This window comes from Chiloscyllium punctatum, chromosome 10 (genome assembly GCF_047496795.1).
Source record: "Chiloscyllium punctatum isolate Juve2018m chromosome 10, sChiPun1.3, whole genome shotgun sequence".
Classification (NCBI taxonomy): domain Eukaryota; kingdom Metazoa; phylum Chordata; class Chondrichthyes; order Orectolobiformes; family Hemiscylliidae; genus Chiloscyllium; species Chiloscyllium punctatum.
Genome location: NC_092748.1, coordinates 8,076,264 through 8,101,319, shown reverse-complemented (window position 1 = coordinate 8,101,319; position 25,056 = coordinate 8,076,264). Strand labels below are relative to the sequence as shown.

The following is a 25,056-nucleotide window of genomic DNA, read 5'->3' as shown; positions in this document are numbered from 1 at the left end:
AAGACATACCTTGTGTTTTTGGCTCTGCAGTCTGCTCACATTTTGCTGATCTCATTCAGTCACAAAATCCTTCAAACTCTCCTAAGTCTGATCCCTAGCCCACAGCAATAAGCAACCAACCCGGGTTCCGTGGGTACAGGCTTCACCGCAAATGGCACACGCATGCAGAATGTGCTAAAAGTGGTCTGGATGAGGTAGATTCACCAATGTTATCTCGAACTGTTAGAAGCTGCAGAAACCTGTTTGGAGCCTGTGGGTAAAGATTTTGACTTATTAAGTCTTCCCAGTTCTGCCTCACTGGACTGATCAACTGCAGTATCCCAGCTTGGATTGATCTGTGTCCTTTCGTATCTAACCAGGGTCATTTTACCCCAAAACGTTTGGTTTCCAAACATTAGTTTGTTTCTATTTCCTTAAAAACTGCAAGTTTCAGTTTCCTTTCTATGTTAACCTATGTTTCCTTTAACGATTCTTTTTGTTTCAGTTTCTGTCTTCGTTGGGGCCTGCCTCAAAAAAAAGTGTAATTATATTTAAAAACAGATTATTTTACCATGTGGTGTAGGTATAGCCACAGTGATGTCAGGGAGAATTCCAGCAACTGTGAAGGAATGGTTGGTAAAATTGTAAGTCAGGGTGGGGTGATTCTGGGTGTCTGAAGTTTGAGGTTGAGTTAAGCTGGGTTTGAGTGGCTGGCTACTCTCCAGTTGCTTTCAGTGGTTTCACACTATTATGGCAGATTGTGATCATCTCAAGATTAATGCGTAATTAATGGCACTATCAGACAGGTTTCTGAGGTTTGTTGATTTGTTGCAGTCAGTTCAATATCAATGCAAACTCTCTTGTTTAAATAATGAGAAAAAATGATGAAGTTGTTAAACAAAATTGTTTTTGTGTGAAATGGGAGCAAATAATATGCATTTGTTGTACTTTCTTCACAGGAGATAGTCGATAGAGATGGAAACAACAGAGTGTTGTCGTTCACAATCCCATCACTGTCCAAGCCATCAGTTTATCATGAGGTGAGTTCCTTTGCCTGCAGATGTCATTCAGTTTTTCCTATGATCCTCAGAGGTATCTGTAAACTGGGATTGTGATATTATTGCAACAGCTTCACCCTTTAAAATCAGTGAGTGACTTCAAATGAAATGCCATTCTGTTTTTTTTCTTAGCAGTGATGATCACCAAATCCCAATTTGTTCCTGGCTAGTACAGTGTGTGCAACTTTTGGAATCTCTGCAAACCCTGAGCAAATTCTGGAAGGGCATCTAACCCCATCCACTAATGTGGGCCTGTCAGCACGACTGGGGTTTCAAGAAAGGTCTGGTCCTGTGTTGGGCATTCTGCAGATACTCACTACCTGGACAGCTGCTGTGGAGAGGGTGGGATGGGGAGAAGGTTCTTAGGAATTCATCCTAAATAGAGGAAGAATAGCAGGTCAGTTAGCCTCTTGAGTCTTTTACGCTATTGAAGTTGTTCTCTGAGTGAGCTGCATTTGTTTGCATTTTCCCCATAACCTTTCATGTTTTTGTTGACATCCAACCGTCTCGATTAAAACTAACAATTGTTGCAGCATCAGTTGTGTTTGCAGAAGCAATATTGGACAGCAGTGGTTCAAGATGGTGCCTGAGCAACCCCATATCAAAGCAAATTAGGGATGGACAATTAAGGCCAATGGCACACAAGTCTGTGAATAACAAAAGGAAAGTTTGGAACTTTTACCTATTCAAAGTGTTTGTTCATTTCCTTCCTGTGGTTTTAATTTAATTTTAGAACCTGCCCTCTAGTCGTCCCACCTGGTGGAAATTGTTTCTCTCCAGCTAGCCTCACAGTTCCATAAATATCTTGAAAACTTTGTCAATAACTTGTGGTTGAATACCTCTAAGATTACAACTGTCCCGTGACTGGCAGCAGCAAACTAGAGTTGTGGAACATGTACCATTTGATAAGATTATTGAGATTAGAATAAGGTTACCCCCCCCTAATAACAGGCACACGCCAACAAGATGTTTGTGTTATACAGCTGGCCTTGGGGGTATCCCTAGAAATAATGCTGTGAGATTAGTAAATGGTTGTTTATACATTTGTCTCCAATTTGGAGGTCAGTACTGATGTGGAGACTGTGGGTTCCACCCCACTCGAGAGACTTGAGCACACGATCTAGGCTGACTCTCGTAGTGTGGTACTCCGTAGGAATATGAACTGTTCAAGCAGAGGCCTGGGAGATGAGATGTTAAATCGCGACCCTGCCTGCCCTCCCAGCTGGATGTAGAAAATCCAATGGCGCTACCTGGAAGAGCAGGGGAGTTTTGCCTACTGTCCTGGCCCAATGTTCACCCCTTCACCCACGTCACTAGAAACAGATGATCTACTCACTATCTTCAGGAACTTTGCGGGGTCTTTCTATGTGCAAATTGGCCACTGTGTTTCCTGCATAGCATTAGGATCCAAACTTCAGAAGTATATTGTTGCCTAGAAGGCATTTTTGGGGCTACAGAGGACAGTGGAATGTGCTATGGAAATGTGCCTTTATTTTTCACTGCTGTGTTGGTGAGGAGCAATTCAAGATGGTTGCTCAATCTTGTACTTTTTCTGACAGTGAGTGGCCTCTGTACCTCAGCCTCGTTTGTTTTCGCTGGTGGTTTTTTTCATTTGAGTCAGGGGGCCATCCCATTCCTTATTGTCTCTGCCTGATGGTCATTCCAGCCTTCAGTAGCATCTTACAAGCTTGTGATTGTTTATGGTGCCTGTCCTGACTGGGAAACGTAGTGGTTGGTCGAACGCATCAGCTATTTAGCCAGGATGTCACGCGTCAGGGGCACCTTGGAGCAAGGCAGAGAGCCTGCATCATGCCTGTTGTTTGAAGGGAGCCCAGTGATTTTTGTGAAAGGTCACTCCACCCCCTCCACAACTTCTTGCTGAAGCTTTCACTTATTGTTGCCAAATTTATCCTGGCACTTAGCTTTTCTAACAAATGATTTTTCCTTTGCCTCTGCCATCCTGCTGGATTTGAGCACTTCGGGGTCTGGAAATATTTTGCATTTCTCAACTCTGAGTCTCATCTACCACCTCTCCAATTCCGATCCTTTTCCCTGTTCAGCCTCCGTGTCCACCGACATCATTTATCTAAGGGTATATTTGTGAGCCGACTGACCAAATAAATTTTGTCCCTCCTAACCCTCTCAACCGTTGGTTACAGCTCCCCTGACTGAAGGCTGGGCTTTCTCTTAAACAATCAGATGGTGAGGGGGTCACACCCCAGTGGATCGCTCAGTCACTACACTCTGTGACTGACTTGGGTGTTACCTCCTTTAGAATACTGCTCATAAAAATAAAAGCACTTACTGTACATGTTTACCAATACTTTGCAGCCATACAGCCAGGTTATATTTGATGTGTAATTATTGAGTTGTAACTGGCATCCCTGTTTGCCCACTGCATACACAGCTTCATCTGTTTTCTGCAGTTGGTTGAATGATGGAAGTTGGCCAGGGTAGCAGGTAGACCCTCCCTCCCCCACCTTGCTCCTCTTCAACTAGTGCCTTGGGTTTTGCTTTTAGTCCATCTGAGAGGATAGATGGACTTAGTTGATGCCATAACCAAAAGGCGCAGTGCAGCACACCCTGTGAGTAATGCACCTGAAATGTTGGCCTTGACTATGGACTCCAGTCTCTATGGAATGTGGCTTCAACCCATGACCCTCTGACTCGGAATAAAATTGCCAACGCTGTGTGAGAGCAGAATTGGACTTAAACTCACCGGGTTCTTAACAGTGTGGAAGGAGGTCCTTCAGCCCATCATGTCTGCATCGGTCATTAAATATCTATCTTTTCTAATCCCATTTTCCAGCACTTGGCCCGTCGCCTTGTATACATACAGTCTGTAACAGCCTCCATCAGTTGAGGAGGTCAGCTACTGTCGATAGCTCTGCGTGAGTCTTCAAAGAGGAGGAACCTGAGGTGTTGGAAAATGAATAGGACACTAGGAAGATTTTATTTTCATATCTTGGGATATGAGCGTCATTGGTATGGCCAGAATTTATCGTTCATCCCTAGTTGCCCTGAAAACGTTCATTTATTGAAGTGGCTCACTTGCCCTTTCCAGAAGGCAGTTAACACTTGGACATGTTACTGTGGATCCAGAGTAACGTGTCAGCCAAACCAGGTAAGGAGATCAGGTTTACTTCGCTGAAGGCCATTAATCAGCGAGTTGGATTAGGAGAAGAAACAGTTAGTCTAGTGATCAGTGTCATTGGGACCAGCTTATTTCTAGTGTTCTTTTTTCAAAAACCGAATCCAAATGCCTGGGTAGGATTTATACTCGTGCTCTCCAGGTTATTGGTGTAGTAATGATCAGGACACAGACCTCAGCCAGATTTGTGGAAGTTTCTTGCTTTCTGTTGATGCAGCCGTCGAGTATTGGTTCCATGGCCCTGACAGAAGGCGCACTGAGCCAGCACGATCTAATCCGGGTGGTGTACAGTGACCTTCACCCTCAGCGGGAGAACTTCACAGCTCAGAACAGGTAGGTGAAGCAGCTGAAACTAGGTCTTCTGGCTCTCATCCCTTCTGCTGACTCCTCATCCCTCCCCCCTCCCCCCTCAACTCCGTAATCTCAGACTGATCCCTCCCACTTTCCTCCAAGCTGATCTAGGGTTATGTTCTACTCTCTTATAAGATTTTTGATTCCACAGCCAGTCCATCCGGTGCCTCTGTTCAATTCCCATTCTGTTATGAAGAAAATATAAAATGTGGGCTTCTGATCAGAAAAATGGCCAAACAGGCCCACTGGGCTTCTGAGCCCCTAGCATCCTGTTTTCAGTTCACATACCAGACAATGGCTATCGGGGCTGGTGTTGTCCAAATCCCAGAGTGTAGGGTAAGTGGATGCACTGCGGCAATTCTTGTTCTTAATCTGGCCACACCAAGTTAGTTGGAAGTAATCATTTCCACTGGTTTTTCTAATGATCTAAATGCATATACAAGTTAGTAGAAATATAGTCCATTTGGCCCCTCCAACCTAGTAAGACTAACTGATCTGACTGTGACCTCTCAACTCCACATTACTGCTCTTTGAGATCCTTGTTAATCAAGAATCTAAAAATCTTAACAATAGTTAAGATTTTAACAACATCTTAACAACACTGCATCCCCCAGTTTCTGAGTTTGAAAATTCCACACACGCGTGACCCTCTGAGAGTAAAAGATCCTCCTCATCTCTGTCCTAAATGGGAGGTCCCATGTTTTTAAACTGTGTTCCTGAGTTCAAGTCTCTCCCACAAAGGGAAGTGTCCTTGCAGCATTCACCCTCTCAAGTGCCCTCAAGATCTCTACAATAAGATCACGACTCATCCTTCTAAACTCCAATGAATAGAGGCCCTAATTTTCTAACACTCCTATTGAATGAACCTTTTCTACACGACTTCTAATGTAATTATCTCTTTTCTTAAATGAGGCGATTAAAACTGTACACAGTACTCCCTAGATGTGATCCTACCAATGCCATTTAAACGCTGTTGCAAAACTTTCCTACATTTATAAGACTATAGGACCATACTTTTATAAGACCATGGGCCAAACGGCCCATCGGGTCTGTTCTGGCATTCGATCATGGACGATAGGTTTTTCAACCCCATTTTCCCGCTTTATATACCATTCCCCTTTCAAATAAACAAAAAAAAATCCATTTGTCTTAATCTCTAATTATTCATGCTCCAAGATACCCAGATAACCTTCATCTCATGTTGCGCAATCTCTCTTAATTTAAATATGTTGCTTTTCTATTCTTCCTCTCTTTTTCCTGCCAAAGTGGATACATTCACATGTTTCCCCCATTAAATTTCAACCTGGTAATCTTTTGCCCTTTTGCTTAACCTACCATATTCCTTTCACATTCCTATGTGGTCTTCACAGCTTGCTTTCCTATCTACCTTTGTGTCATCAGCAAATTTAGCAACCATACATTTGGTCCCTTCATTCAAATCATTAATATAAGTTGTAAATAGTTCTGTCCCCAGTGCTGATCCCTCTGGCACTTCTCTCATCACTCTTAGACAACCAAAAAGACCCATTTATGCCTCCTGTCTGCTTCCTGTTATCCAGCCGGTTCTCTGTCCATGGCAATATGTTGTTCTCTGCACCATGTCAAATGCCTTTTGGACACCACATCTAAAGGTACTGCTTTATACACGTTGCTTGTTACTTCCTCAAAGATCTCTAATAAATTGGCCAAGCATCATTGCCCTTTCAAATAGCTATGTTGACTCTGCCTGATTGTACTGAAGTTTTCTAAGTTCCTGCTATAAATCCTTAATATCAGATTCCAGCAATTTCCCTTTGGCAGATGTTAAGCTACCTGGCCTGCAGTTTCCTGGTTTCACATTGAATATCCTCCAGAGATCAGAGTCTTGGTCAACCCTGTAATTAAAGCCTCCTAAAATGGATGGTATTTTCTCCTCCTGAGATGGAAGTGAGGATTTCACCAGGTGGAAGGGGTGAGGACCAGTGCTGACCAGTGCTGACTAGTGCACAGTGATGCCAATGACTAGTCATTTCCCATACTGTGAGAGTTCATGAAGGTCCCCTCCCAGACTCTCACCTGACCCCGTGTTTGCAGAGCAGTGCTCCTCAGGCTGTTCAACCATTGTTCTGACTGGACTGTGGCTGATTACCTGAAATTACTAGGTCTTTAAGCTCCCCTTACCCTTTGGAGGGGTATTATCCATTGCTAGTCTTTGCTTAACTAATATCAGAGGCCCATGGAGAGATTCATACAGGCTGAATGGAATTGACTCCATTATTGATGCAGTAGTGTCATATATACTTACATGAGATAAATGTATTTCTCACATTGTGCAGTTGATACAGATGTGTAAAGTTTTATACTGTGTGTCTCCTGCAGGTTTGAAGTGCTGAGTTTCCTCATGTTGTGCTACAACTCTGCGGTTGTCTCCATGCCCAACTCCTCCTACCGCTCCCTGTGTAATGTGTGCTCGAGGTAAAGTATGACAGCAAAGTACAGATTTGTGTGTGTGTGGTGGGGGAGGGGGGTTTCTTAAGGTTTATTTTAAAGCTTAAAGTATGTGTTACTTTAAATTCTTCATTCATTTGAGGGGGACAGCACAGTGCAAGGTGGCATTCTGGTGGTGTTTGGGGAATTTGGTGTAATGCAGTTTTGGGATGTGTTTGCATTTGGTTGCAGACCCCAACAAACAGAAGCTGTGGAAAGTGTTTTATCAGGTGGAGAATGTCTCTGTTAAAGATAGATATTTATTTATATTGCAGCTTTCAACACCTCAGACCATCCCAAATAACTTTACAGTCTGTGAAATACTCTTGAAGTTTAGTCTCTGCTGTAACTGTAGAAAGCGCCAAACAGTTTGCACACAGCAAGGTCCCACTAAGCAGTGTGATAAAAACTGGGTCATCTGTTTGACCTTAAGGGCCATTATCGGCCAGGATACCAGGCAGAATTCCATGGCTCTTTGTAATACCGTCACGCAATCTTTTCCATCCGCTTGAGAGAGTAGATCAGGCCTCTCATCTGAAAAATAGAATTCTTGCAGCCCCCTCAGTGCTGCATTGGCAGTGTTAGCTTAGTTATGTGATCGAGACTACAAAGCGTGACTTAATTGTTGTGTTGTTGTCAAGGGAGTTGTGGGCTAGGAACAGCAGGGAGGAATGTGAATTTGAGGCTATAATCAGACCAGCCGTGATCTTATTCAATGGCAGAGCAGGCTTGAGGGGTTGAATGGCCTACAGCTCCTGTTTTGTTATCCTGCCAACCCACAGATATCTGAATCAGGTGTGATGCTCCCCACTGAGCCTGGGTTGGCACTGTTGGTTAAGTTGTTTTTTGTACTGTGTCCAAGGCCCTGTTTATATTGCAGACTTAATTCTGCTTTCTGATTTGAATTTAACATTCCATTTTTCAAACCAGATTTCTAGGGGCGAGCTACAGAATTAGCATCCATCCTATGAAGTGATATGGCAGAGTAATTCAATCTCTGTTATTTTTGTGTGAAATGCACACGGTGGAGCTATGATGAGAGGATACCTTGTGCTAGGTTTGTGGATGTATCTACAATGACTGCAATGGTTCAGGAAGATGGCTCATCACCACTTTATCCAGGACAAAAAGGGATGGACGGTAAGAGCTGGTCTAGCCAGCAATACCACCTTCCTTCAAATAGAATTCTCAAAATTATGGCAGACTCCAATCTGTACAATAATTTGTCCCCAATTTTTATAGACTCCAGTTTTTCTTGAGCTCCTCAATGCAACCTTTGAAGTCCCCCTCTTCCCCACCTCAGTTCCATTATGTTACTATCCCACAGCTCTCTCTGAAAGACCTAACACTATCCCACAGCTCTCTCTGAAAGACCTAACACTATCCCACAGCTCTCTCTGAAAGACCTAACCCCTTAGTCCAAACGAGGGGCTGCCAGAAATCTGTCTTTCAGTTGAGACATCAAACCAAGATCCCATCTGCACACTCATGTGGATGTAAAAGATTGGGTGGCCCTATTACAAAGACCCAGGGAGTTCTTCCTGGTCGGCCCCTTAAGACCAACATCACTGAACAGATTAATCCGGCTTTTATCACATGGCTTTTTGTGGGTTATGCTGTTTGCGAACTGCCCTGTGTTTTCTACAATTTCAGTAGTAACTACACTTCAAGACTATTTCACAGGCTGTGAAGTTATTTGGAGGTGTTGACAGGTGCAGTATAAATAAATGTCTATCTTAAATCCACAGCAATACTGCAGGTCAAGTTGCAATTGATCATAATCGTACAAAGTTGTTTTGTAGAGCTTGCTGTAGGAAATTGGGCTGATTTGGTGATGGAGGGAAGACAGCAGGGTTAGATCTTTCAGGGAGAGCTGTGGGGATAGTAACCTAAGGGGACTGAGGTGGGGAGAATAGACAATAGGTGCAGGAGTAGGCCATTCTGCCCTTCGAGCCTGCACCACCATTCATTATGATCATGGCTGATCATCCTTAATCAGTATAATGTTCCTGCCTTATCTCCATAACCCTTGATTCCACTATCCTTGAGAGCTCTATCCAACTCTTTCTTAAATGAATCCAGAGACTGGGCATCCACTGCCCTCTGGGGCAGAGCATTCCACACAGCCACCATTCTCTGTGAAGAAGTTTCTCCTCATCTCTATCCTAAATGGTCTACCCCTTATTTTTAAGCTGTGTCCTCTGGTTCGGCACTCACCCATCAGCAGAAACATGTTTCCTGCCTCCAGAGTGTCCAATCCTTTAATAATCTTATACATTCCCCTCTCAGTCTTCTCAACTCAAGGGTATACAAGCCCAGTCACTCCAATCTTTCAGCGTAAGGTAGTCCTGCCATTCCAGGAATTGACCTTGTGAACCTACGCTGCACTCCCTCAATAGCCAGAATGTCTTTCCTCAAATTTGGAGACCAGAACTGCACACTGTACTCCAGGTGTGGTCTCACCAGGGCCCTGTACAGCTGCAGAAGAACCTCTTTGCTTCTATACTCAATCTCTCTTGTTATGAAGGCCAGCATGCTATTAGCCTTCTTCACTACCTGCTGTACCTGCATGCTTACCTTCATTGACTGGTGTACAAGAACACCCAGATCTCTTTGTACTGCCCCTTTACCTAAATTGATTCCATTTAGGTAGTAATCTGCCTTCCTGTTCTCGCCACCAAAGTGGATAACCATACATTTATCCACATTAAACTGCATCTGCCATGCATCTGTCCACTCACCTAACCAGTCCAGGTCACCCTGTAATCTCCTAACATCCTCCTCACATTTCACCCTGCCACCCAGCTTAGTATCATTAGCAAATCTGCGAATGTTATTACTAATACCATCTTCTGTTTCATTAACATATATTGTAAAATGCTGCGGTCCCAGCACTGATCCCTGCGGTACCCCACTGGTCACTGCCTGCCATTCCAAAATGGAGCCGTTTATCACTACTCTTTGTTTCCTGTTAGCCAACCAACTTTCAATCCAAGTTAGTACTTTGCCCCCAATACCATGCGCCCTAATTTTGCTCACTAACCTCCTATGTGGGACTTTATCAAAAGCTTTCTGAAAGTCCAGGTAGGCTACATCTACTGGATCTCCCTCGTCCATCTTCCGAGTTACATCCTCAAAAAATTCCTGAAGATTAGTCAAGCATGATTTCCCCTTCATAAATCCATGCTGACTCTGACCTATCCTGTTACTACTATCCAGATGTGTTGTAATTTCATCCTTTATAATAGACTCCAGCATCTTTCCCACCACTGAAGTCACACTAACTGGTCTATAATTTCCTGCTTTCTCTCTCCCACCTTTCTTAAAAGTGGTAAACATTAGCCACCCTCCAATCCGCAGGAACTGATCCCGAATCTATCGAACTCTGGAAAATAATCACCAACGCATCCACGATTTCTAGAGCCACCTCCTTCAGTACCCTGGGATATAGACCATCAGGCCCTGGGGACTTATCAACCTTCAGACCTAATAGTCTCTCCAACACCAATTCCTGGCAAATATAAATATAAAGGTCCTTCAGCCAATGTTACCTCAGGGAGATTGCTTGTGTCTTCCCCAGTGAACACTGATCTGAAGTACCCATTTAATTCTTCTGCCATTTCTTTGTTCCCCGTAATATATTCCCCTGTTTCTGTCTTCAATGGCCCAATTTTACTCTTAACTATACCTAAAAAAGCTTTTACTATCCTCCTTTATATTTTTGGCCAGTTTATCTTTGTACCTCATTTTTTCTCTGCGTGTTTCCTTCTTAGTAATCCTCTGTTGTTCTTTGAAAGCTTCACAGTCCTCTGTTTTCCCATTTATCTTTGCTATGTTATACTTTTGCTTAACTTTATATGTTTCTTTACTTCCCTCGTCAGCCACGGCCGCCCATGTCTCCTCCTGGGATCTTTCTTCCTTTTAGGAATGAACTGATCCTGCAACTTCTGCATTATACACAGAAATATCTGCCGTTGTTCCTCCACGGTCTTCCCTGTTAAGGTATTGCACCATTGAACTTTGGCCAGTTGCTCCCTCATAGCTCCATATTTCCCTTTATTCAACTGAAATATTGTCACTTCCGATTGTACCCACTCCCTCTCAAATTGCAGATTGAAGCTTATTGTATTATGGTCACTACTTCCCAATGGCTCCTTCACTGACCAATTCTGGTTCGTTGCACAATACCAGATCCAGAATTGCCTTCTCCCTGCTAGGCTCCAGCACCAGCTGTTCTAAGAATCCATCTCGGAGGCACTCCACAAAATCTCTTTCTTGAGGTCCAATACCATCCTGATTCTCCCAGTCTACCTGCATATTGAAATCTCCCATAACAACTGTAGTAACATCTTTGCGACAGGCCAATTTCAGCTCCTGATTCGACTTACATCAGACATCCAGACTACTGTTTGGGGGCCTGTAGATAACTCCCAAGAGGGTCTTTTTACCCTTAGTATTTCTCAGCTCTATTCACACTGACTCTACATTCCCTGATTCTAGGTCCCCCCATGCAAGGGACTGAATATCATCCCTTACCAACATGGCCAACCCACCCCCTCTGCCCATCAGTCTGTCCTTGCGATAGCACGTGTAGCCTTGAATATTCATTTCCCAGGCCCTGTCCCCATGAAGCCACGTCTCAGTTATCCCCACAATATCGTATCTGCCAATTTCCAAAGAGCCTCAAGCTCATCCATCTTATTTCTAATGCTTCGTGCATTCATGTATAGTATTTTTAATTTGTTACTGCCCTCACCCTTCCCATCAACTCCTATTTCACTCAACCTTACAGCATGATCCCTTTTTGAGTTTTCTGCTTCATTGATACAGTTGTCTTTCTTGACTTCCCTTGTTCTAACTTTCCCTTCAATTTCCTTCTTAAACATCCAGTTTGTCCCCTCCCCCCCACCCCCCCCTGCTAATTAGTTTAAACGTAGCTGTGTTGCAGTAGCAAATCTGCTTGCCAGAATGCTGGTCCCTAACCTATTGTATAATTTATGCTTACCACAAAACATACCCCAGTGATCCAAGAATTTAAATCCTTGCATCCTGCACCAGTTCCCCAGCCACACATTCAAATCCATTATCTCCTTGTTTCTGGCCTCACCAGCCCGAGGAACTGGAAGTTGACTTCAAGGAGGCATTGAGGAGCCCAAGCAAAACTGGAGTCTGTGGAAACTGGGGACCAAACACTGTACTGATTGGAGTCGTACACATTCTTCTATTCTATTTGAGGGCTGTAGGTGTAACTGGCTGGGATGGTGCTTATTGTTCAAGAAAGGATCAAGGCAAAAGATGGAAAATTATAGGCCAATCAGCTTAACCTCGGTTGTTGGTAAAATTCTAGAATCCATCATTAAGGATGAGGTTTCTAAATTCTTGGAAGAGCAGAGTCTGATTAGAACAAGTCAACATGGATTTAGTAAAGGGAGGTCATGCCTGACAAACCTGTTGGAATTTTTTGAAGAGGTAACAAGTAGGTTAGACCAGGGGAACCCAGTGGATGTGGTCTATCTGGACTTTCAAAAGGCCTTTGATAAGGTGCCACACGGGAGACTGCTGAGCAAGGTGAGGGCCCATGGTGTTCGAGGTGAGCTGCTGGGATGGATTGAGGATTGGCTATCTAACAGAAGGCAGAGAGTTGGGATAAAAGGTTCTTTTTCAGAATGGCAGCCGGTGACGAGCGGTGTCCCGCAGGGTTCGGTGCTGGGGCCACAGCTGTTCGCATTATATATTAATGATTTGGATGAGGGAACCGGGGGCATTCTAGCGAAGTTTGCCGATGATACAAAGTTAGGTGGACAGGCAGGTAGTACTGAGGAAGTGGGGAGGCTACAGAAGGATCTAGACAGGTTGGGAGAGTGGTCCAGGAAATGGCTGATGGAATTTAACGTGAGCAAGTGCGAGGTCTTGCACTTTGGCAAAAAGAATATAGGAATGGACTACTTTCTAAATGGTGAGAAACTTAATAAAGCCAAAGCACAAAGGGATCTGGGAGTGCTAGTCGAGGATTCTCTAAAGGTAAACATGCAGGTTGAGTCTGTGATTAAGAAAGCGAATGCAATGTTGTCTCTTATCTCAAGAGGGTTGGAATATAAAAGCAGAGATGTACTACTAAGACTTTATAAAGCTCTGGTTAGGCCCCATTTGGAGTACTGTGTCCAGTTTTGGTCCCCACACCTCAGGAAGGACATACTGGCACTGGAACGTGTCCAGCGGAGATTCACACGGATGATCCCTGGAATGACAGGTCTAGCATATGAGGAACGGCTGAGGATACTGGGATTGTATTCGTTGGAGTTTAGAAGATTAAGGGGAGATCTAATAGAGACGTACAAAATAATACATGGCTTTGAAAAGGTGGATGCTAGAAAATTGTTTCCGTTAGGCGAGGAGACTAGGACCCGTGGACACAGCCTTAGAATTAGAGGGGGTCATTTCAGAACGGAAATGCGGAGACATTTCTTCAGCCAGAGAGTGGTGGGCCTGTGGAATTCATTGCCACGGAGTGCAGTGAAAGCCGGGACGCTAAATGTCTTCAAGGCCGAGATTGATAGGTTCTTGTTGTCTAGAGGAATTAAGGGCTACGGGGAGAACGCTGGCAAGTGGAGCTCAAATGCGCATCAGCCATGATTGAATGGCGGAGTGGACTCGATGGGCCGAATGGCCTTACTTCCACTCCTATGTCTTATGGTCTTATTGCCCATCCCTTTTTGTCCTGGATAAGGTGGTGGTGAACTGCCTTCCTTAACTATTGCAGTCAGTGTAGTGTAGATACATTCAGAAATGCACAGAGATGGGAAGTCAACCATTGCAGCCCCAGGGCACATCTGAATTCCTCAAGAATGTGTCCTAGGCTCCAACTATCTTCAGCTGCTTCATCAATGACATTCACTCCATAAGGTCAGAGTTGGAGCTGTTTGCTGCTGATTGCACAACATTCAGCACCAATTGTGATTCTTCAGGTATTGAAGGAGTCCATGTCCAAAAGCAGCAAGACATAGACAATATTCAGATTTGGGCTGATAAATGGCAAGTGCCAGGTACTGCCCCTTTCCAGTGAGACAATCCAGCCATCTCCCCTTGATGCTTAATGATATTACCATTATTCAATCTCCAACTATCAATATCATGGGGTTTAGCAACGACCAGAACCTGAACTGAAGCCACTAAACAAATACTGTGGCAACAAGAACCAGCTAAAGGCTGGGAATTCTGTGACAGATAACTCAATCCCTGATTCCTCAAAGTCTATCCACTTGCTATAAAGCACAAGTCAGGAGTGTTTTGAAATACTCCCAACTTGCTTCAATGAGTGCAGCAACAACACGCAAGATGAATGATGAGGCAATATCTTAGTGGAGTTATCGCTAGACTGTTAACCCAGAGATCTGGGAAATGTCCTGGGGTCCGAGGCTCAAAACTCACCAAGGTGGAATTTGAATTCAATAAAAATCTCATTGTTGGAAAAAACCCATTTGATGCACTGATGTCCTTTTAGGGAAGGAAGTCTTCCATCCTTACCTAGCCTGGATTACCTCTGACTCCAGACCCACAGCAACATCCCTCTGGACAATTAGGGATAGTCAGTAAATACTGGCCTGGCCAACAACATTGATGTCCTATGACTGAATAATAAAACCACGCGTGACAAAGCAGCTCAATTGATTAGAATCCCATTCACCACCCACACATTGTAGATTGCTGGCACCATGTCTACAAGATGCACTGCAACAATTCATCCATGTTCCTTTGACAGCACCTTCCAAACTCTAGAGCTCTGTCCTCTAGAAGAACCACAGCAGCAGTTGCTTGCAAGTTCCTCTCTAAGTCTCATGCCTTCCTGCCTATTAAATATCTGACCATTCCTTCACTATTGCTGTGTTAAAATCCTGGAACTCATTTCCTAACAGTACTGCGTGGGGCCCTAAAACCTAAGAACTTCAGCAGTTTAAGAAAATAGCTCATAATCACGTTCTCCAAGGTTATAAGTGATGGACAGTCAATGTTGACCTAACCAATCAACCAAAAAAGGTCTCTGAGAGGAGTCCAGAATAATAGGGGACTGTCCTCTGTTTACTGTGAAGTTGTGAGATTCATTGAGAGTGCTACTAGTGTGGAATCCCAATTGCTTGTAACCGGTCCCAATCTTCAGCTTAATCACCATTGCAACCAGTGTTGTTCTGGACCTGTATTCCACTGAGCTAAGCCACTCACTTTATAAACCTCAGGGACCCTTAATACAAATCTTTCCTGAACTATGATTTCAATCATGGGTTAAAAGTTTAGTGTTTCGTAGCCACAGCTGAGTGCATCTGTGTTGTATCATGGTAAGATGTCATTTGCTAATATCTGCCTGTTCTTCCATCACTAGATTGTGTATTACTGGGTTCCCACGACAACGGCAGAAGGTGTGGAGTGAGACATGTGGCCGGGTCATGCTGGACCCAGAGTTTATGGTGCAGCTGATGACAGGGGTCTATCATACAATGTAAGTATGGCAGATGAGGGGTGTGCATGGTTTTGTCAGATACTGTGTGTCAGCTAGTCATCACTGCCATTACCATCAGTAAATCCACTGGTAAAAGTACTTTCTCTGTGTTGACTGTCAAATGTTGCTGTTGTTATGGGCCAGTTTTCATGTTGTGAACAAAACAGAGTAGGCCATTCACCCCCTCAGGCCTGCTTCACCATTCTATGAGATCATGTCTGATCTGATTGTAACTTCAGATTCATTTACCTGCCTACCCCTTGGTTAACCTTTCATCCCCTCGCTTAACTAGAATCTATCTACTTCTGTCTTAAAAATATTCAAGGACTCTACTTCCACTACCTTTTCAGGAAGAAGGTTCCAAAGACTCATGACCCTCTATGAAAACATTTTCACCCTAATCTCTTTTAAATGAGCAACTCCTGATTTTTAAACCAGATCTCTAGTTCTAGATTCTCCTATATCAGGAAACATTCTCGCCATGTCCATCCTGTCAAGCCCCCTGAGGACTATATGTTTTAATCAAGTAACCATTTACTCTTCTAAACTCCACTGGAGTTACATGGAGTGTCAAGGTGGCTTGACCCCATGAGACTTTCACTGAAGTTCCCAGTAACCATGTCCCTTATGCTGAATAGTACCACGCTGCCTTTCGTTTCCCTCAATCACAGGTCTCAGCCAGTCTGACATGCCCAGTTTCATCCTCATCTTAAACGCATCACTAAAGTCTCTGGAGGGAATGGTTGCAGCACAAAATCTCACAAAGTCCCTGGAGACCAAGGTTGACTTTATTTCCATGCTGGAGTTTGTGGGCCCTGAGGTGATTAAATAGCAGGATCTGCATCTCTCGCCGTAGGTGGGACTGGTGATGTTTTTAGAGGTGGCTGGGTGGCAGGCTTCAGTGTTCACCCACTCCTTCCGCTGTTTGTGCTTTCACTTGGGCTTGTCAGAGATGCCCGAGGTACCTTCATGAATCCTTGCAAGAGCAGCTAGCCTCATCCCACTTGCCCTGCAAATATTTCTGTCTTCAACTAATTATCCAATTATGGATGATGGTTGAAAATTGAGATTGATTCCATCACACTCTGAGTGGATTCCCAATCCTAACCACTGGCTGTGTGACGAACATTACCTCTTGCTACCTTTGGTTCTTGTGGTATTCGCCTTTAAGTTGGCGTCCTGGTTTTTGTCCCATTTTTTTCAAAGGTGTCCTTCAGTGCTTGCCGAAAAAGGGAGGCACATTCAACCCCCAACAAGACCTAGCTCAACCTCCCCAGCATCTGTCAATCCTTCCTCTGCTGGTGGGAGTACGTGTGGTGTCAATCGGGTGGTGTGATTTAATGGAGGGCAAGAAACTGTGGGGAGGGGATTGAGCTGGTGGAGCTTGGTCTGCCGGTAGTGAGCCTAATCTTGGAGACTTCCTCCTTTTTCTTGTTTCTCTGCAGCTACAACGGAGAGTGGGAACTGGGCCAAGAAGCACTAGAGGACCTCCTATATCGTGCACAGTTAGAGCTGTATTCTCAGCCACTGCTGGTAAGTCAGTTATTATTGTGAAACCCACTAGTTATACTGACAGCACAGCCCTCAAATGGGTACTGTAGAATTGCAGTACTTCCTTGCTCATCATTCATCGGAACTGAGGTCATGAAGGTGCTGCAGAAATGCAAGTCTTTTTCACCTGCTACAGAGCTGTCTGGTTGAACTAATGCTAATCCCAATTTAAACATGTACAAGTATGTGTGGTGTGAATGAACTGTGCTTCTTTGTTAACCTGTGCTCTCTATTCCAACCTTAACTGTGTCCTCCTTCTAGGTTGCTAATGCGATGAAAAGCTCATTGCCCTTTGATGCTCCTGACGTTTCCAAGGTGGGTAGGAAGTGTCTGCAGGTGGAGGTGACGCCAACAGTACCCAGGATATCTCGCACTGCCATCACCACAGCCTCTATACGAAGGCATCGCTGGAAGAGAGAGGGTAAGCAGCTGGCAAAGTTGGTCTTGGCACAACTTTGGATGCAGGACATTAATTTCCTGCCACTTCCTGCACTCTCATCTTTGACTGTATCAGGATTGGGAATGCTGGGCTGCTGCCCTTGAAATAAAATACCAGATTCCACTTTCTCTCAGTTTGTAAGTAAGCCTCCCAAGTAGCACAGGCGCTCCTCCACCTGAGCAAGGCAGCTCTCGGGATCTGTGGCTGTCTCTGGTGCCAGCATTGCCGTTGTTCTGAGCTCTTTTGTCTTTCCTCATTGCTGTCTGGTCTGTTGTCTCTCTCTCCACCCCTGTCCTGTGTAACGTTCACACTCCTTTCCCCACTCCTCCCCTCTCCGGATGGGGGAACGCACTAAATGTTTTGTGTTGAATCCCAGATTGTATAGACCTCACGGTTGATGTTGAGTCAAGCTGCCCCACCTCCCTAATCCGTGACTCATCTGAATTGGCTGGAGAGCGTGAGTGGAATGGGGAGGGCACGCGAGTATCCTCCTGGCTTGCCACGGACCCCACGACAGTGATAACGGGTAGGCCTGAGATGAGGAGGGAGAGATCAGTGAGGATGCTGGAAGACAGCCTGTGACTATTTGTTTCCCTCCCTCCCTCCTCCATCCAGCACGGCTGCCAACCTTCCCAGTGGCTTGACCCCACTATCCTGGGCATGTGCTAATGCATTGCCTCTTCCCCAGCCGTTGTGAGCAGCAGGTCAGGTCATATCATTCTCGTGCTGTGCTGTGCTGGTCTAGTTCCCTTTCTTTGCACCCAGCTGCTGGGATGAACGAGCATGGTGAAGGGACTGTCCAACACTCTGGTTTGAAGGCTCTCCGATCAGGTTGCTCTTGCTGACTGACTGACTGACTGCATGCTTCTCCTTGTCCTGCATCTCAGCAACCCTGCTGGTCCATTTCTGGGGAGTCCGTGGATTGCAGACATAGTCGAGAGTGTGTTGCTGGAAAAGCACAGCAGGTCAGGCAGCATCCGAGGAGCAGGAGAATCGGCGTTTCAGGCCAGAGCCCTTCATCAGGAATGATGAAGAGCTTTCTTGATGAAGGGCTCTGGCCCGAAAGGTCAATTCTCCTGCTTCTCAGATGCTGCCTGACCTGCTGTGCTTTTCCAGCAACACACTGTCAACTCTGATCTTCAGCATCTGCAGTCCTCACTTTCTCCTCCCGATTGTTGGCATAGTTCTTTCCATTGTTGTACCAGGATTGCTGCTGTTGTCTTGTCATTAACAATGAGGAACACAACGCAATGTCACCAAGAACATCTGGTTTTTATAAGATTGTGTGAGATGCTGAGTGAAGTCAGTAATTTGATCTGTCCATAATCCTAAACTATCCTATCCTAATCTTCATTCCCCCCCCCCCTCTCTCTTCCACTCTCTGCCCACTGTGTCCTACACCCACCCTTCTAACGTCGTCATGGTGGGTACAGTTCCAGACTCATTGGCCATTCAGTCCTCCCCCAGGATGGGATCAGCCCACACAGTGAGTATTGGTGAAAAATGTAGCTGGGTGTTTCAGAGCCTGGACTCTGAGCGAATGACAGCCACACCAGTCTGCAGGAGTCACTGGGCCATGATCAGGAGCTGCAACCCCCAGCTGATTCTGTCGCTCTCTTGAATACCCACTGAGGCCATGGTTGAGCTCCTGAAATCAGCAGGGGCTGAATGTCGAACCTTTATTGTGCATTGTGGGTTCAAACTCAATAATTCAGACATAGGTGACAGCCATCAAGTGAGGTGAAGAAACGTTGGTTGTGGGGAGCCGTGTGACAACCAGTGATTGGGAGAAGGGTGAGTGTTGGGACAGTATAGCGTGGGGGAGAGTGATTGGAGAGTGTATCATGGGGTCTATGGTGGGACAGGTACTCTGGTGTCAAGCTGACCACTTCCCCCTTTGCTGCTCTGACTGAAACTGCAGCGCACATCTGAGAATTCCTTTGCTACAGATGCTTTGGGTGGAATAATTAATTTTAAAACCTTGGTTTTATGCGAGTTAATGACTTTTCTCCTTATTCAATAAGAGTGGTATCAGATTTAGAGGTAAATGTTACATTTCAGTTCTCTGTCAGGATATGGAACAAGGAGTGTTTGCAAAAGCTCACAGCCTGCAATACTTTGAATCAGTACTCTGCTGTTGCTGGACGTGGAGGCTGCAGTTTCCTTCATTTGATTTGGAATGCCTTGCTGCATGCCTGTATGTGTGTACTTCTCTTCGCTATGCTATGTACTGCTTTTAGACTGAGTGCATGGACAGAGTATAGAACCACTGAGAGGGATTGCTTTATTCTGGCTGTGTGCTTTGCTCCATCTTTTCGATGTTGCAGTGTGTGTTTAATGAGATGTTAATATCCTTCTGAATATTCATTGTGTTATAGACCTCCTAGAGACAGCTAAAGTTTGGTCTAAAGCTAAGTACTTGCATCAAATTGAGGTTATTCTGCACCACAGCATCAACCTGAGCTAGAGAAGAAATGTTCTTCTTTTGGACTTGACTGCTATTGCACGGACTAACTTTTTAATGCAAGCAAAACCTTTCAGAAGCGTTTTATTTTAAATTTCCCTCCAATTTCAATTGGAAATAATTATTTTCAGTGCATCCATACTGAAAACATTGAACCACTGGACTCCATTTTTACTTCCCTTGGACCTCCAGAAAACATTTACTTGAGTATCACATGAAAGGCTTTAAATTAACCTTAAAAAAAAGAACAGATTTGTATTTATATAGCACCTATCATAACGTCAGGACATCACAAAGCACTTTTTAAAAGTGATGTTAAATGTTTTTACACCACTAAGGGGTGAAAGGAGCCTTGCTTTAAAGTCCCATCTGATCTGACAATGCAGCACTCCCTCATTTCTCCACAGAAGTGTCAGCCTTGTTTGCGGGCTGAAGTGGAGTTTGAATCTGTGGCCTTCTGACTCCAATGTATAGTTGCTTCTAGCATTTATCCTGTAATTCATTCTCAAACTGTGCCCCCGGTCCCCTTTCAGCTTAGTGACCTGGAACGGGCTATGTCTTGAGTTTCCTTGACCCTTCTCCCTATGGAATACAAAACACTCCTTCTCCCTATGGAATAACACCTGACATTTCTGAGCCTGTTCACTTGCCTACATCAGCTGTCTTATTTATCGATCCCCTTGAGCATTCCTTCATTCATAAATTAATCAACTAGACCATAGGTTTAGATGTTCTTCATTCTTACATGAAATGTGGGTGTTGCTGTCAAAGCTGGCCTTTATTAACTTTGTCTAGCTGCCATTGAACTGATGGTTCTCTAGACCAATTCACAGGACAGTTAAGAGTCAACCTTGTTTCTGCATGTTTGGAATCACATGTAGGCATGAACAGACCAGGCTGGCAGATTTTCGTTCTCTACAGAACATTAAAAGATCTTGGGAAAGCCTCACTCGTTGCATGACTGAATTGCAAGTGCTTCTGTTGATGATTGTTCTTGATCAGTCACAATCTATGACATCCCAGGGCTATCTGTGGTGGAGGTTTCCCCAAATCTGAATTAACACTGCCCATTGAACACTTGTCATCCAGTGTGCAGGGTAGGCCTATCCCCAAAGCAAACACACCATTGAGGAGCAAGTTCAACCTCCCTAGTGAGGAGCCCATTATAATCTGCGTGTGATGTTCTCGCTCTTCTATGTCCCCAGTGCTTCACCATTGACAACTTACTTGAACTGCTTAGGCCTTACGTTCTGCAAATCCCTTCCATAAATATTCAGTCCTTCCACCACCAATGTAGAGTGGAGGTGGTGTGAACCAGACTCGAGCTGCACTGCAGCATCTTGCTGAGGATCCTTTGACAGCAACTTGCAATCTAGCGAGCTCGACCACCAAGAAGGACAAGGGCAGTAGACACATAGGAAGGTCACCCCGATAGGTTCTTCTCGAAGCCATTCACCATCCTCGTATTGCTGTTCCTTTAGTGTAACTGGGTCACAATCTTGGAATTTCCCCCCAAACAACATTGTAGGTCTATCTACAGCACATGGATCGCAGCAGTTCATGGAGGCAGCTTACCAACACCACAACTCGGTAAACCGTTTTTTTTAATACCTCGTTCCTTCTCCTTTTAATGTGCACTTTAAAACAAACATCCTCCACCAATTTGGTTTAATGTCAAATTGTGTTTAACACTTTTTTGCCCTTGAGATATTTCATGACATGAAGGTGTGATATAAATGCAAGTTCTAGATCTAGTCAATACTTTTAAACTTGATGATGAAACAAAGAAATAGGAGGCCGTTCTACCATTAGTGTCTTTCCCACCATTCAGTTATATCATAGCTAATCTGTATCTAAACTCAATTTATTTGTCTTAATTCCATATCCCTTGACACCCTGATCCAATTAAAAATTTAGCCACCTTGATCTTAAAAGGTTCAGTTGACCATCTGATTTGCCCCATGTCAGGAGACAGGGATTCTGTTGTCTATCATGAAATAATGTTCCTAAATTTCACTCCTGCCACACCCACCTTTGGACCCCGTCACCTTCCACCATTGACAACTGGTCCTCTAACATTATGCGGTCTGTGTGTGTATCAGCATTGAGGTCATTGTTGTGTGTCCGAGTGTTGGAGTCAATGCTGTGTGTGTGTGCGTCTATGTGTATTGGGCTCAACTGTGTGCGTCAGACTGTTGGGGGAAGTGGAGTGTGTGTGTGTCTGTATATGGACCTCAGTTCTGTGTGTCTGTATATGGACCTCAGTTCTGTGTGTCTGTATATGGACCTCAGTTCTGTGTGTCTGTATATGGACCTCAGTTCTGTGTGTCTGTGTACTGAGCTCGTGTGTGTGTGTGTGTGTGTGTGTGTACTGAGCTCAATTGAGTGTGCCTGTCTGTGTATTGAGCTCAATTGTGTGTGTGTGTGAGTGTGTGTGCTGAGTTCAATTTGTGTGTGTGTGTGTGTCTGTGTGCTGAGCTGAATTGTGAGTCTGTGTGCTGAGCTCAATTGTGTGTGTGTGCGCGCACGCGCGCTGAGCTCAATTGTGTGTGTGTGTGTGTGTGTGCGCTGAGCCCAATTGTGTGTGTGTGTGCGCGCACGCGCGCTGAGCCCAATTGTGTGTGTGTGCGCGCGCTGAGCCCAATTGTGTGTGTGTGTGTGTGCTGAGCCCAATTGTGTGTGCGTGTGTGTTGAGCTCAATTGTGTGTGTCTGTATGCTGAGCCCAATTATTTTTGTGTGTGTGTGTGCGCGCGCGCGCGCTGAGCCCAATTGCGTGTGTGTGTGTGCTGAGCCCAATTGTGTGTGTGTGTGTGTGTGTGTGCGCGCGCGCGCGCGCTGAGCCCAATTGTGTGTGTGTGTGTGTGTGTGTGTGTGTGTGTGTGTGTGTGTGTGCTGAGCCCAATTGCGCGTGTGTGTGTGCGCGCTGAGCCCAATTGTGTGTGTGTGTGTGTGTGTGCGCTGAGCCCAATTTTGTGTGTGTGTGTGCGCTGAGCCCAATTTTGTGTGTGTGTGTGCGCGCTGAGCCCAATTTTGTGTGTGTGTGCGCGCGCTGAGCCCAATTGCGTGTGTGTGTGTGTGTGTGTGTGTGCGCTGAGCCCAATTGCGTGTGTGTGTGTGTGTGCGCTGAGCCCAATTGCGTGTGTGTGTGTGCTCGCTGAGCCCAATTTTTTGTGTGTGCGTGTGCGCTGAGCCCAATTGCGTGTGTGTGTGTGTGTGTGCTGAGCCCAATTGTGTGTGTGTGTGCGCACGCGCACGCTGAGCCCAATTGAGTGTGTGTGTGTGTGTGTGTGTGCTGAGCCCAATTGCGCGTGTGTGTGTGTGCGCGTGTGTGCGCGCTGAGCCCAATTGTGTGTGTGTGTGTGTGTGCGCGCGCTGAGCCCAATTGTGTGTGTGTGTGTGCTGAGCCCAATTGCGTGTGTGTGTGTGCGCGCTGAGCCCAATTGCGTGTGTGTGTGTGTGCGCTGAGCCCAATTGCGTGTGTGTGTGTGCGCTGAGCCCAATTGCGTGTGTGTGTGTGTGTGCACTGAGCCCAATTGCGTGTGTGTGTGCGCTGAGCCCAAATGTGTGTGCGCGCGCTGGGCCCAAATGTGTGTGCGCGCGCTGGGCCCAAATGTGTGTGCGCGCGCTGGGCCCAAATGTGTGTGCGCGCGCTGGGCCCAAATGTGTGTGCGCGCGCTGGGCCCAAATGTGTGTGCGTGCGCTGAGCCCAAATGTGTGTGCGTGTGCTGAGCCCAAATGTGTGTGCGTGTGCTGAGCCCAATTGTGTGTGCGTGTGTGTGTGCTGAGCCCAATTGTGTGTGTGTGTGTGTGTGCTGAGCCCAATTGTGTGTGTGTGTGCTGAGCCCAATTGTGTGTGTGTGTGCTGAGCCCAATTGTGTGTGTGTGTGCTGAGCCCAATTGTGTGTGTGTGTGTGTGTGCTGAGCCCAATTGTGTGTGTGTGTGTGCTGAGCCCAATTGTGTGTGTGTGTGCTGAGCCCAATTGTGTGTGTGTGTGTGCTGAGCCCAATTGTGTGTGTGTGTGTGCTGAGCCCAATTGTGTGTGTGTGTGTGCTGAGCCCAATTGTGTGTGTGTGTGTGCTGAGCCCAATTGTGTGTGTGTGTGTGCTGAGCCCAATTGTGTGTGTGTGTGTGCTGAGCCCAATTGTGTGTGTGTGTGTGTGCTGAGCCCAATTGTGTGTGTGTGTGTGCTGAGCCCAATTGTGTGTGTGTGTGTGCTGAGCCCAATTGTGTGTGTGTGTGTGCTGAGCCCAATTGTGTGTGTGTGTGTGCTGAGCCCAATTGTGTGTGTGTGTGTGCTGAGCCCAATTGTGTGTGTGTGTGTGTGTGCTGAGCCCAATTGTGTGTGTGTGTGTGCTGAGCCCAATTGTGTGTGTGTGTGTGCTGAGCCCAATTGTGTGTGTGTGTGTGTGTGTGCTGAGCCCAATTGTGTGTGTGTGTGTGCTGAGCCCAATTGTGTGTGTGTGTGTGTGTGCTGAGCCCAATTGTGTGTGTGTGTGTGCTGAGCCCAATTGTGTGTGTGTGTGCTGAGCCCAATTGTGTGTGTGTGTGTGCTGAGCCCAATTGTGTGTGTGTGTGTGCTGAGCCCAATTGTGTGTGTGTGTGTGCTGAGCCCAATTGTGTGTGTGTGTGTGCTGAGCCCAAATGTGTGTGTGTGTGTGCTGAGCCCAATTGTGTGTGTGTGTGTGCTGAGCCCAATTGTGTGTGTGTGTGTGCTGAGCCCAATTGTGTGTGTGTGTGTGTGTGTGTGTGTGTGTGTGCTGAGCCCAATTGTGTGTGTGTGTGTGCTGAGCCCAATTGTGTGTGTGTGTGTGTGCTGAGCCCAATTGTGTGTGTGTGTGTGCTGAGCCCAATTGTGTGTGTGTGTGTGCTGAGCCCAATTGTGTGTGTGTGTGTGCTGAGCCCAATTGTGTGTGTGTGTGTGCTGAGCCCAATTGTGTGTGTGTGTGTGCTGAGCCCAATTGTGTGTGTGTGTGTGCTGAGCCCAATTGTGTGTGTGTGTGTGCTGAGCCCAATTGTGTGTGTGTGTGTGTGTGTGTGTGTGTGTGTGTGTGTGTGTGTGCTGAGCCCAATTGTGTGTGTGTGTGTGTGTGTGTGTGTGCTGAGC

General features: G+C 45.6%; 2 protein-coding genes across 3 annotated transcripts in view; both read left to right on the top strand.

Annotated features, from left to right (window-relative positions):
* LOC140481863 (hyccin 2-like) overlaps positions 1-25,056 on the top strand; it is a 96,903-nt gene that overhangs the window by 24,604 nt on the left and 47,243 nt on the right. Inside the window, exons 5-11 of one of the 2 annotated variants that reach the window (XM_072578438.1) lie at positions 939-1,019; positions 4,406-4,521; positions 6,898-6,993; positions 15,380-15,496; positions 16,942-17,029; positions 17,309-17,468; positions 17,863-18,012. In XM_072578438.1, the coding sequence (XP_072434539.1) occupies positions 939-1,019; positions 4,406-4,521; positions 6,898-6,993; positions 15,380-15,496; positions 16,942-17,029; positions 17,309-17,468; positions 17,863-18,012 (808 nt within the window). The remainder of the gene's footprint in view (positions 1-938; positions 1,020-4,405; positions 4,522-6,897; positions 6,994-15,379; positions 15,497-16,941; positions 17,030-17,308; positions 17,469-17,862; positions 18,013-25,056) is intronic. The other variant, XM_072578439.1, reaches the window with a different exon arrangement.
* The window catches only part of LOC140482525 (uncharacterized), a 33,057-nt gene continuing 27,123 nt past the window's right edge, over positions 19,123-25,056 (top strand). The window contains exon 1 of the mRNA XM_072580083.1: positions 19,123-19,221. Coding sequence (XP_072436184.1) covers positions 19,123-19,221 — 99 coding nt within the window. The remainder of the gene's footprint in view (positions 19,222-25,056) is intronic.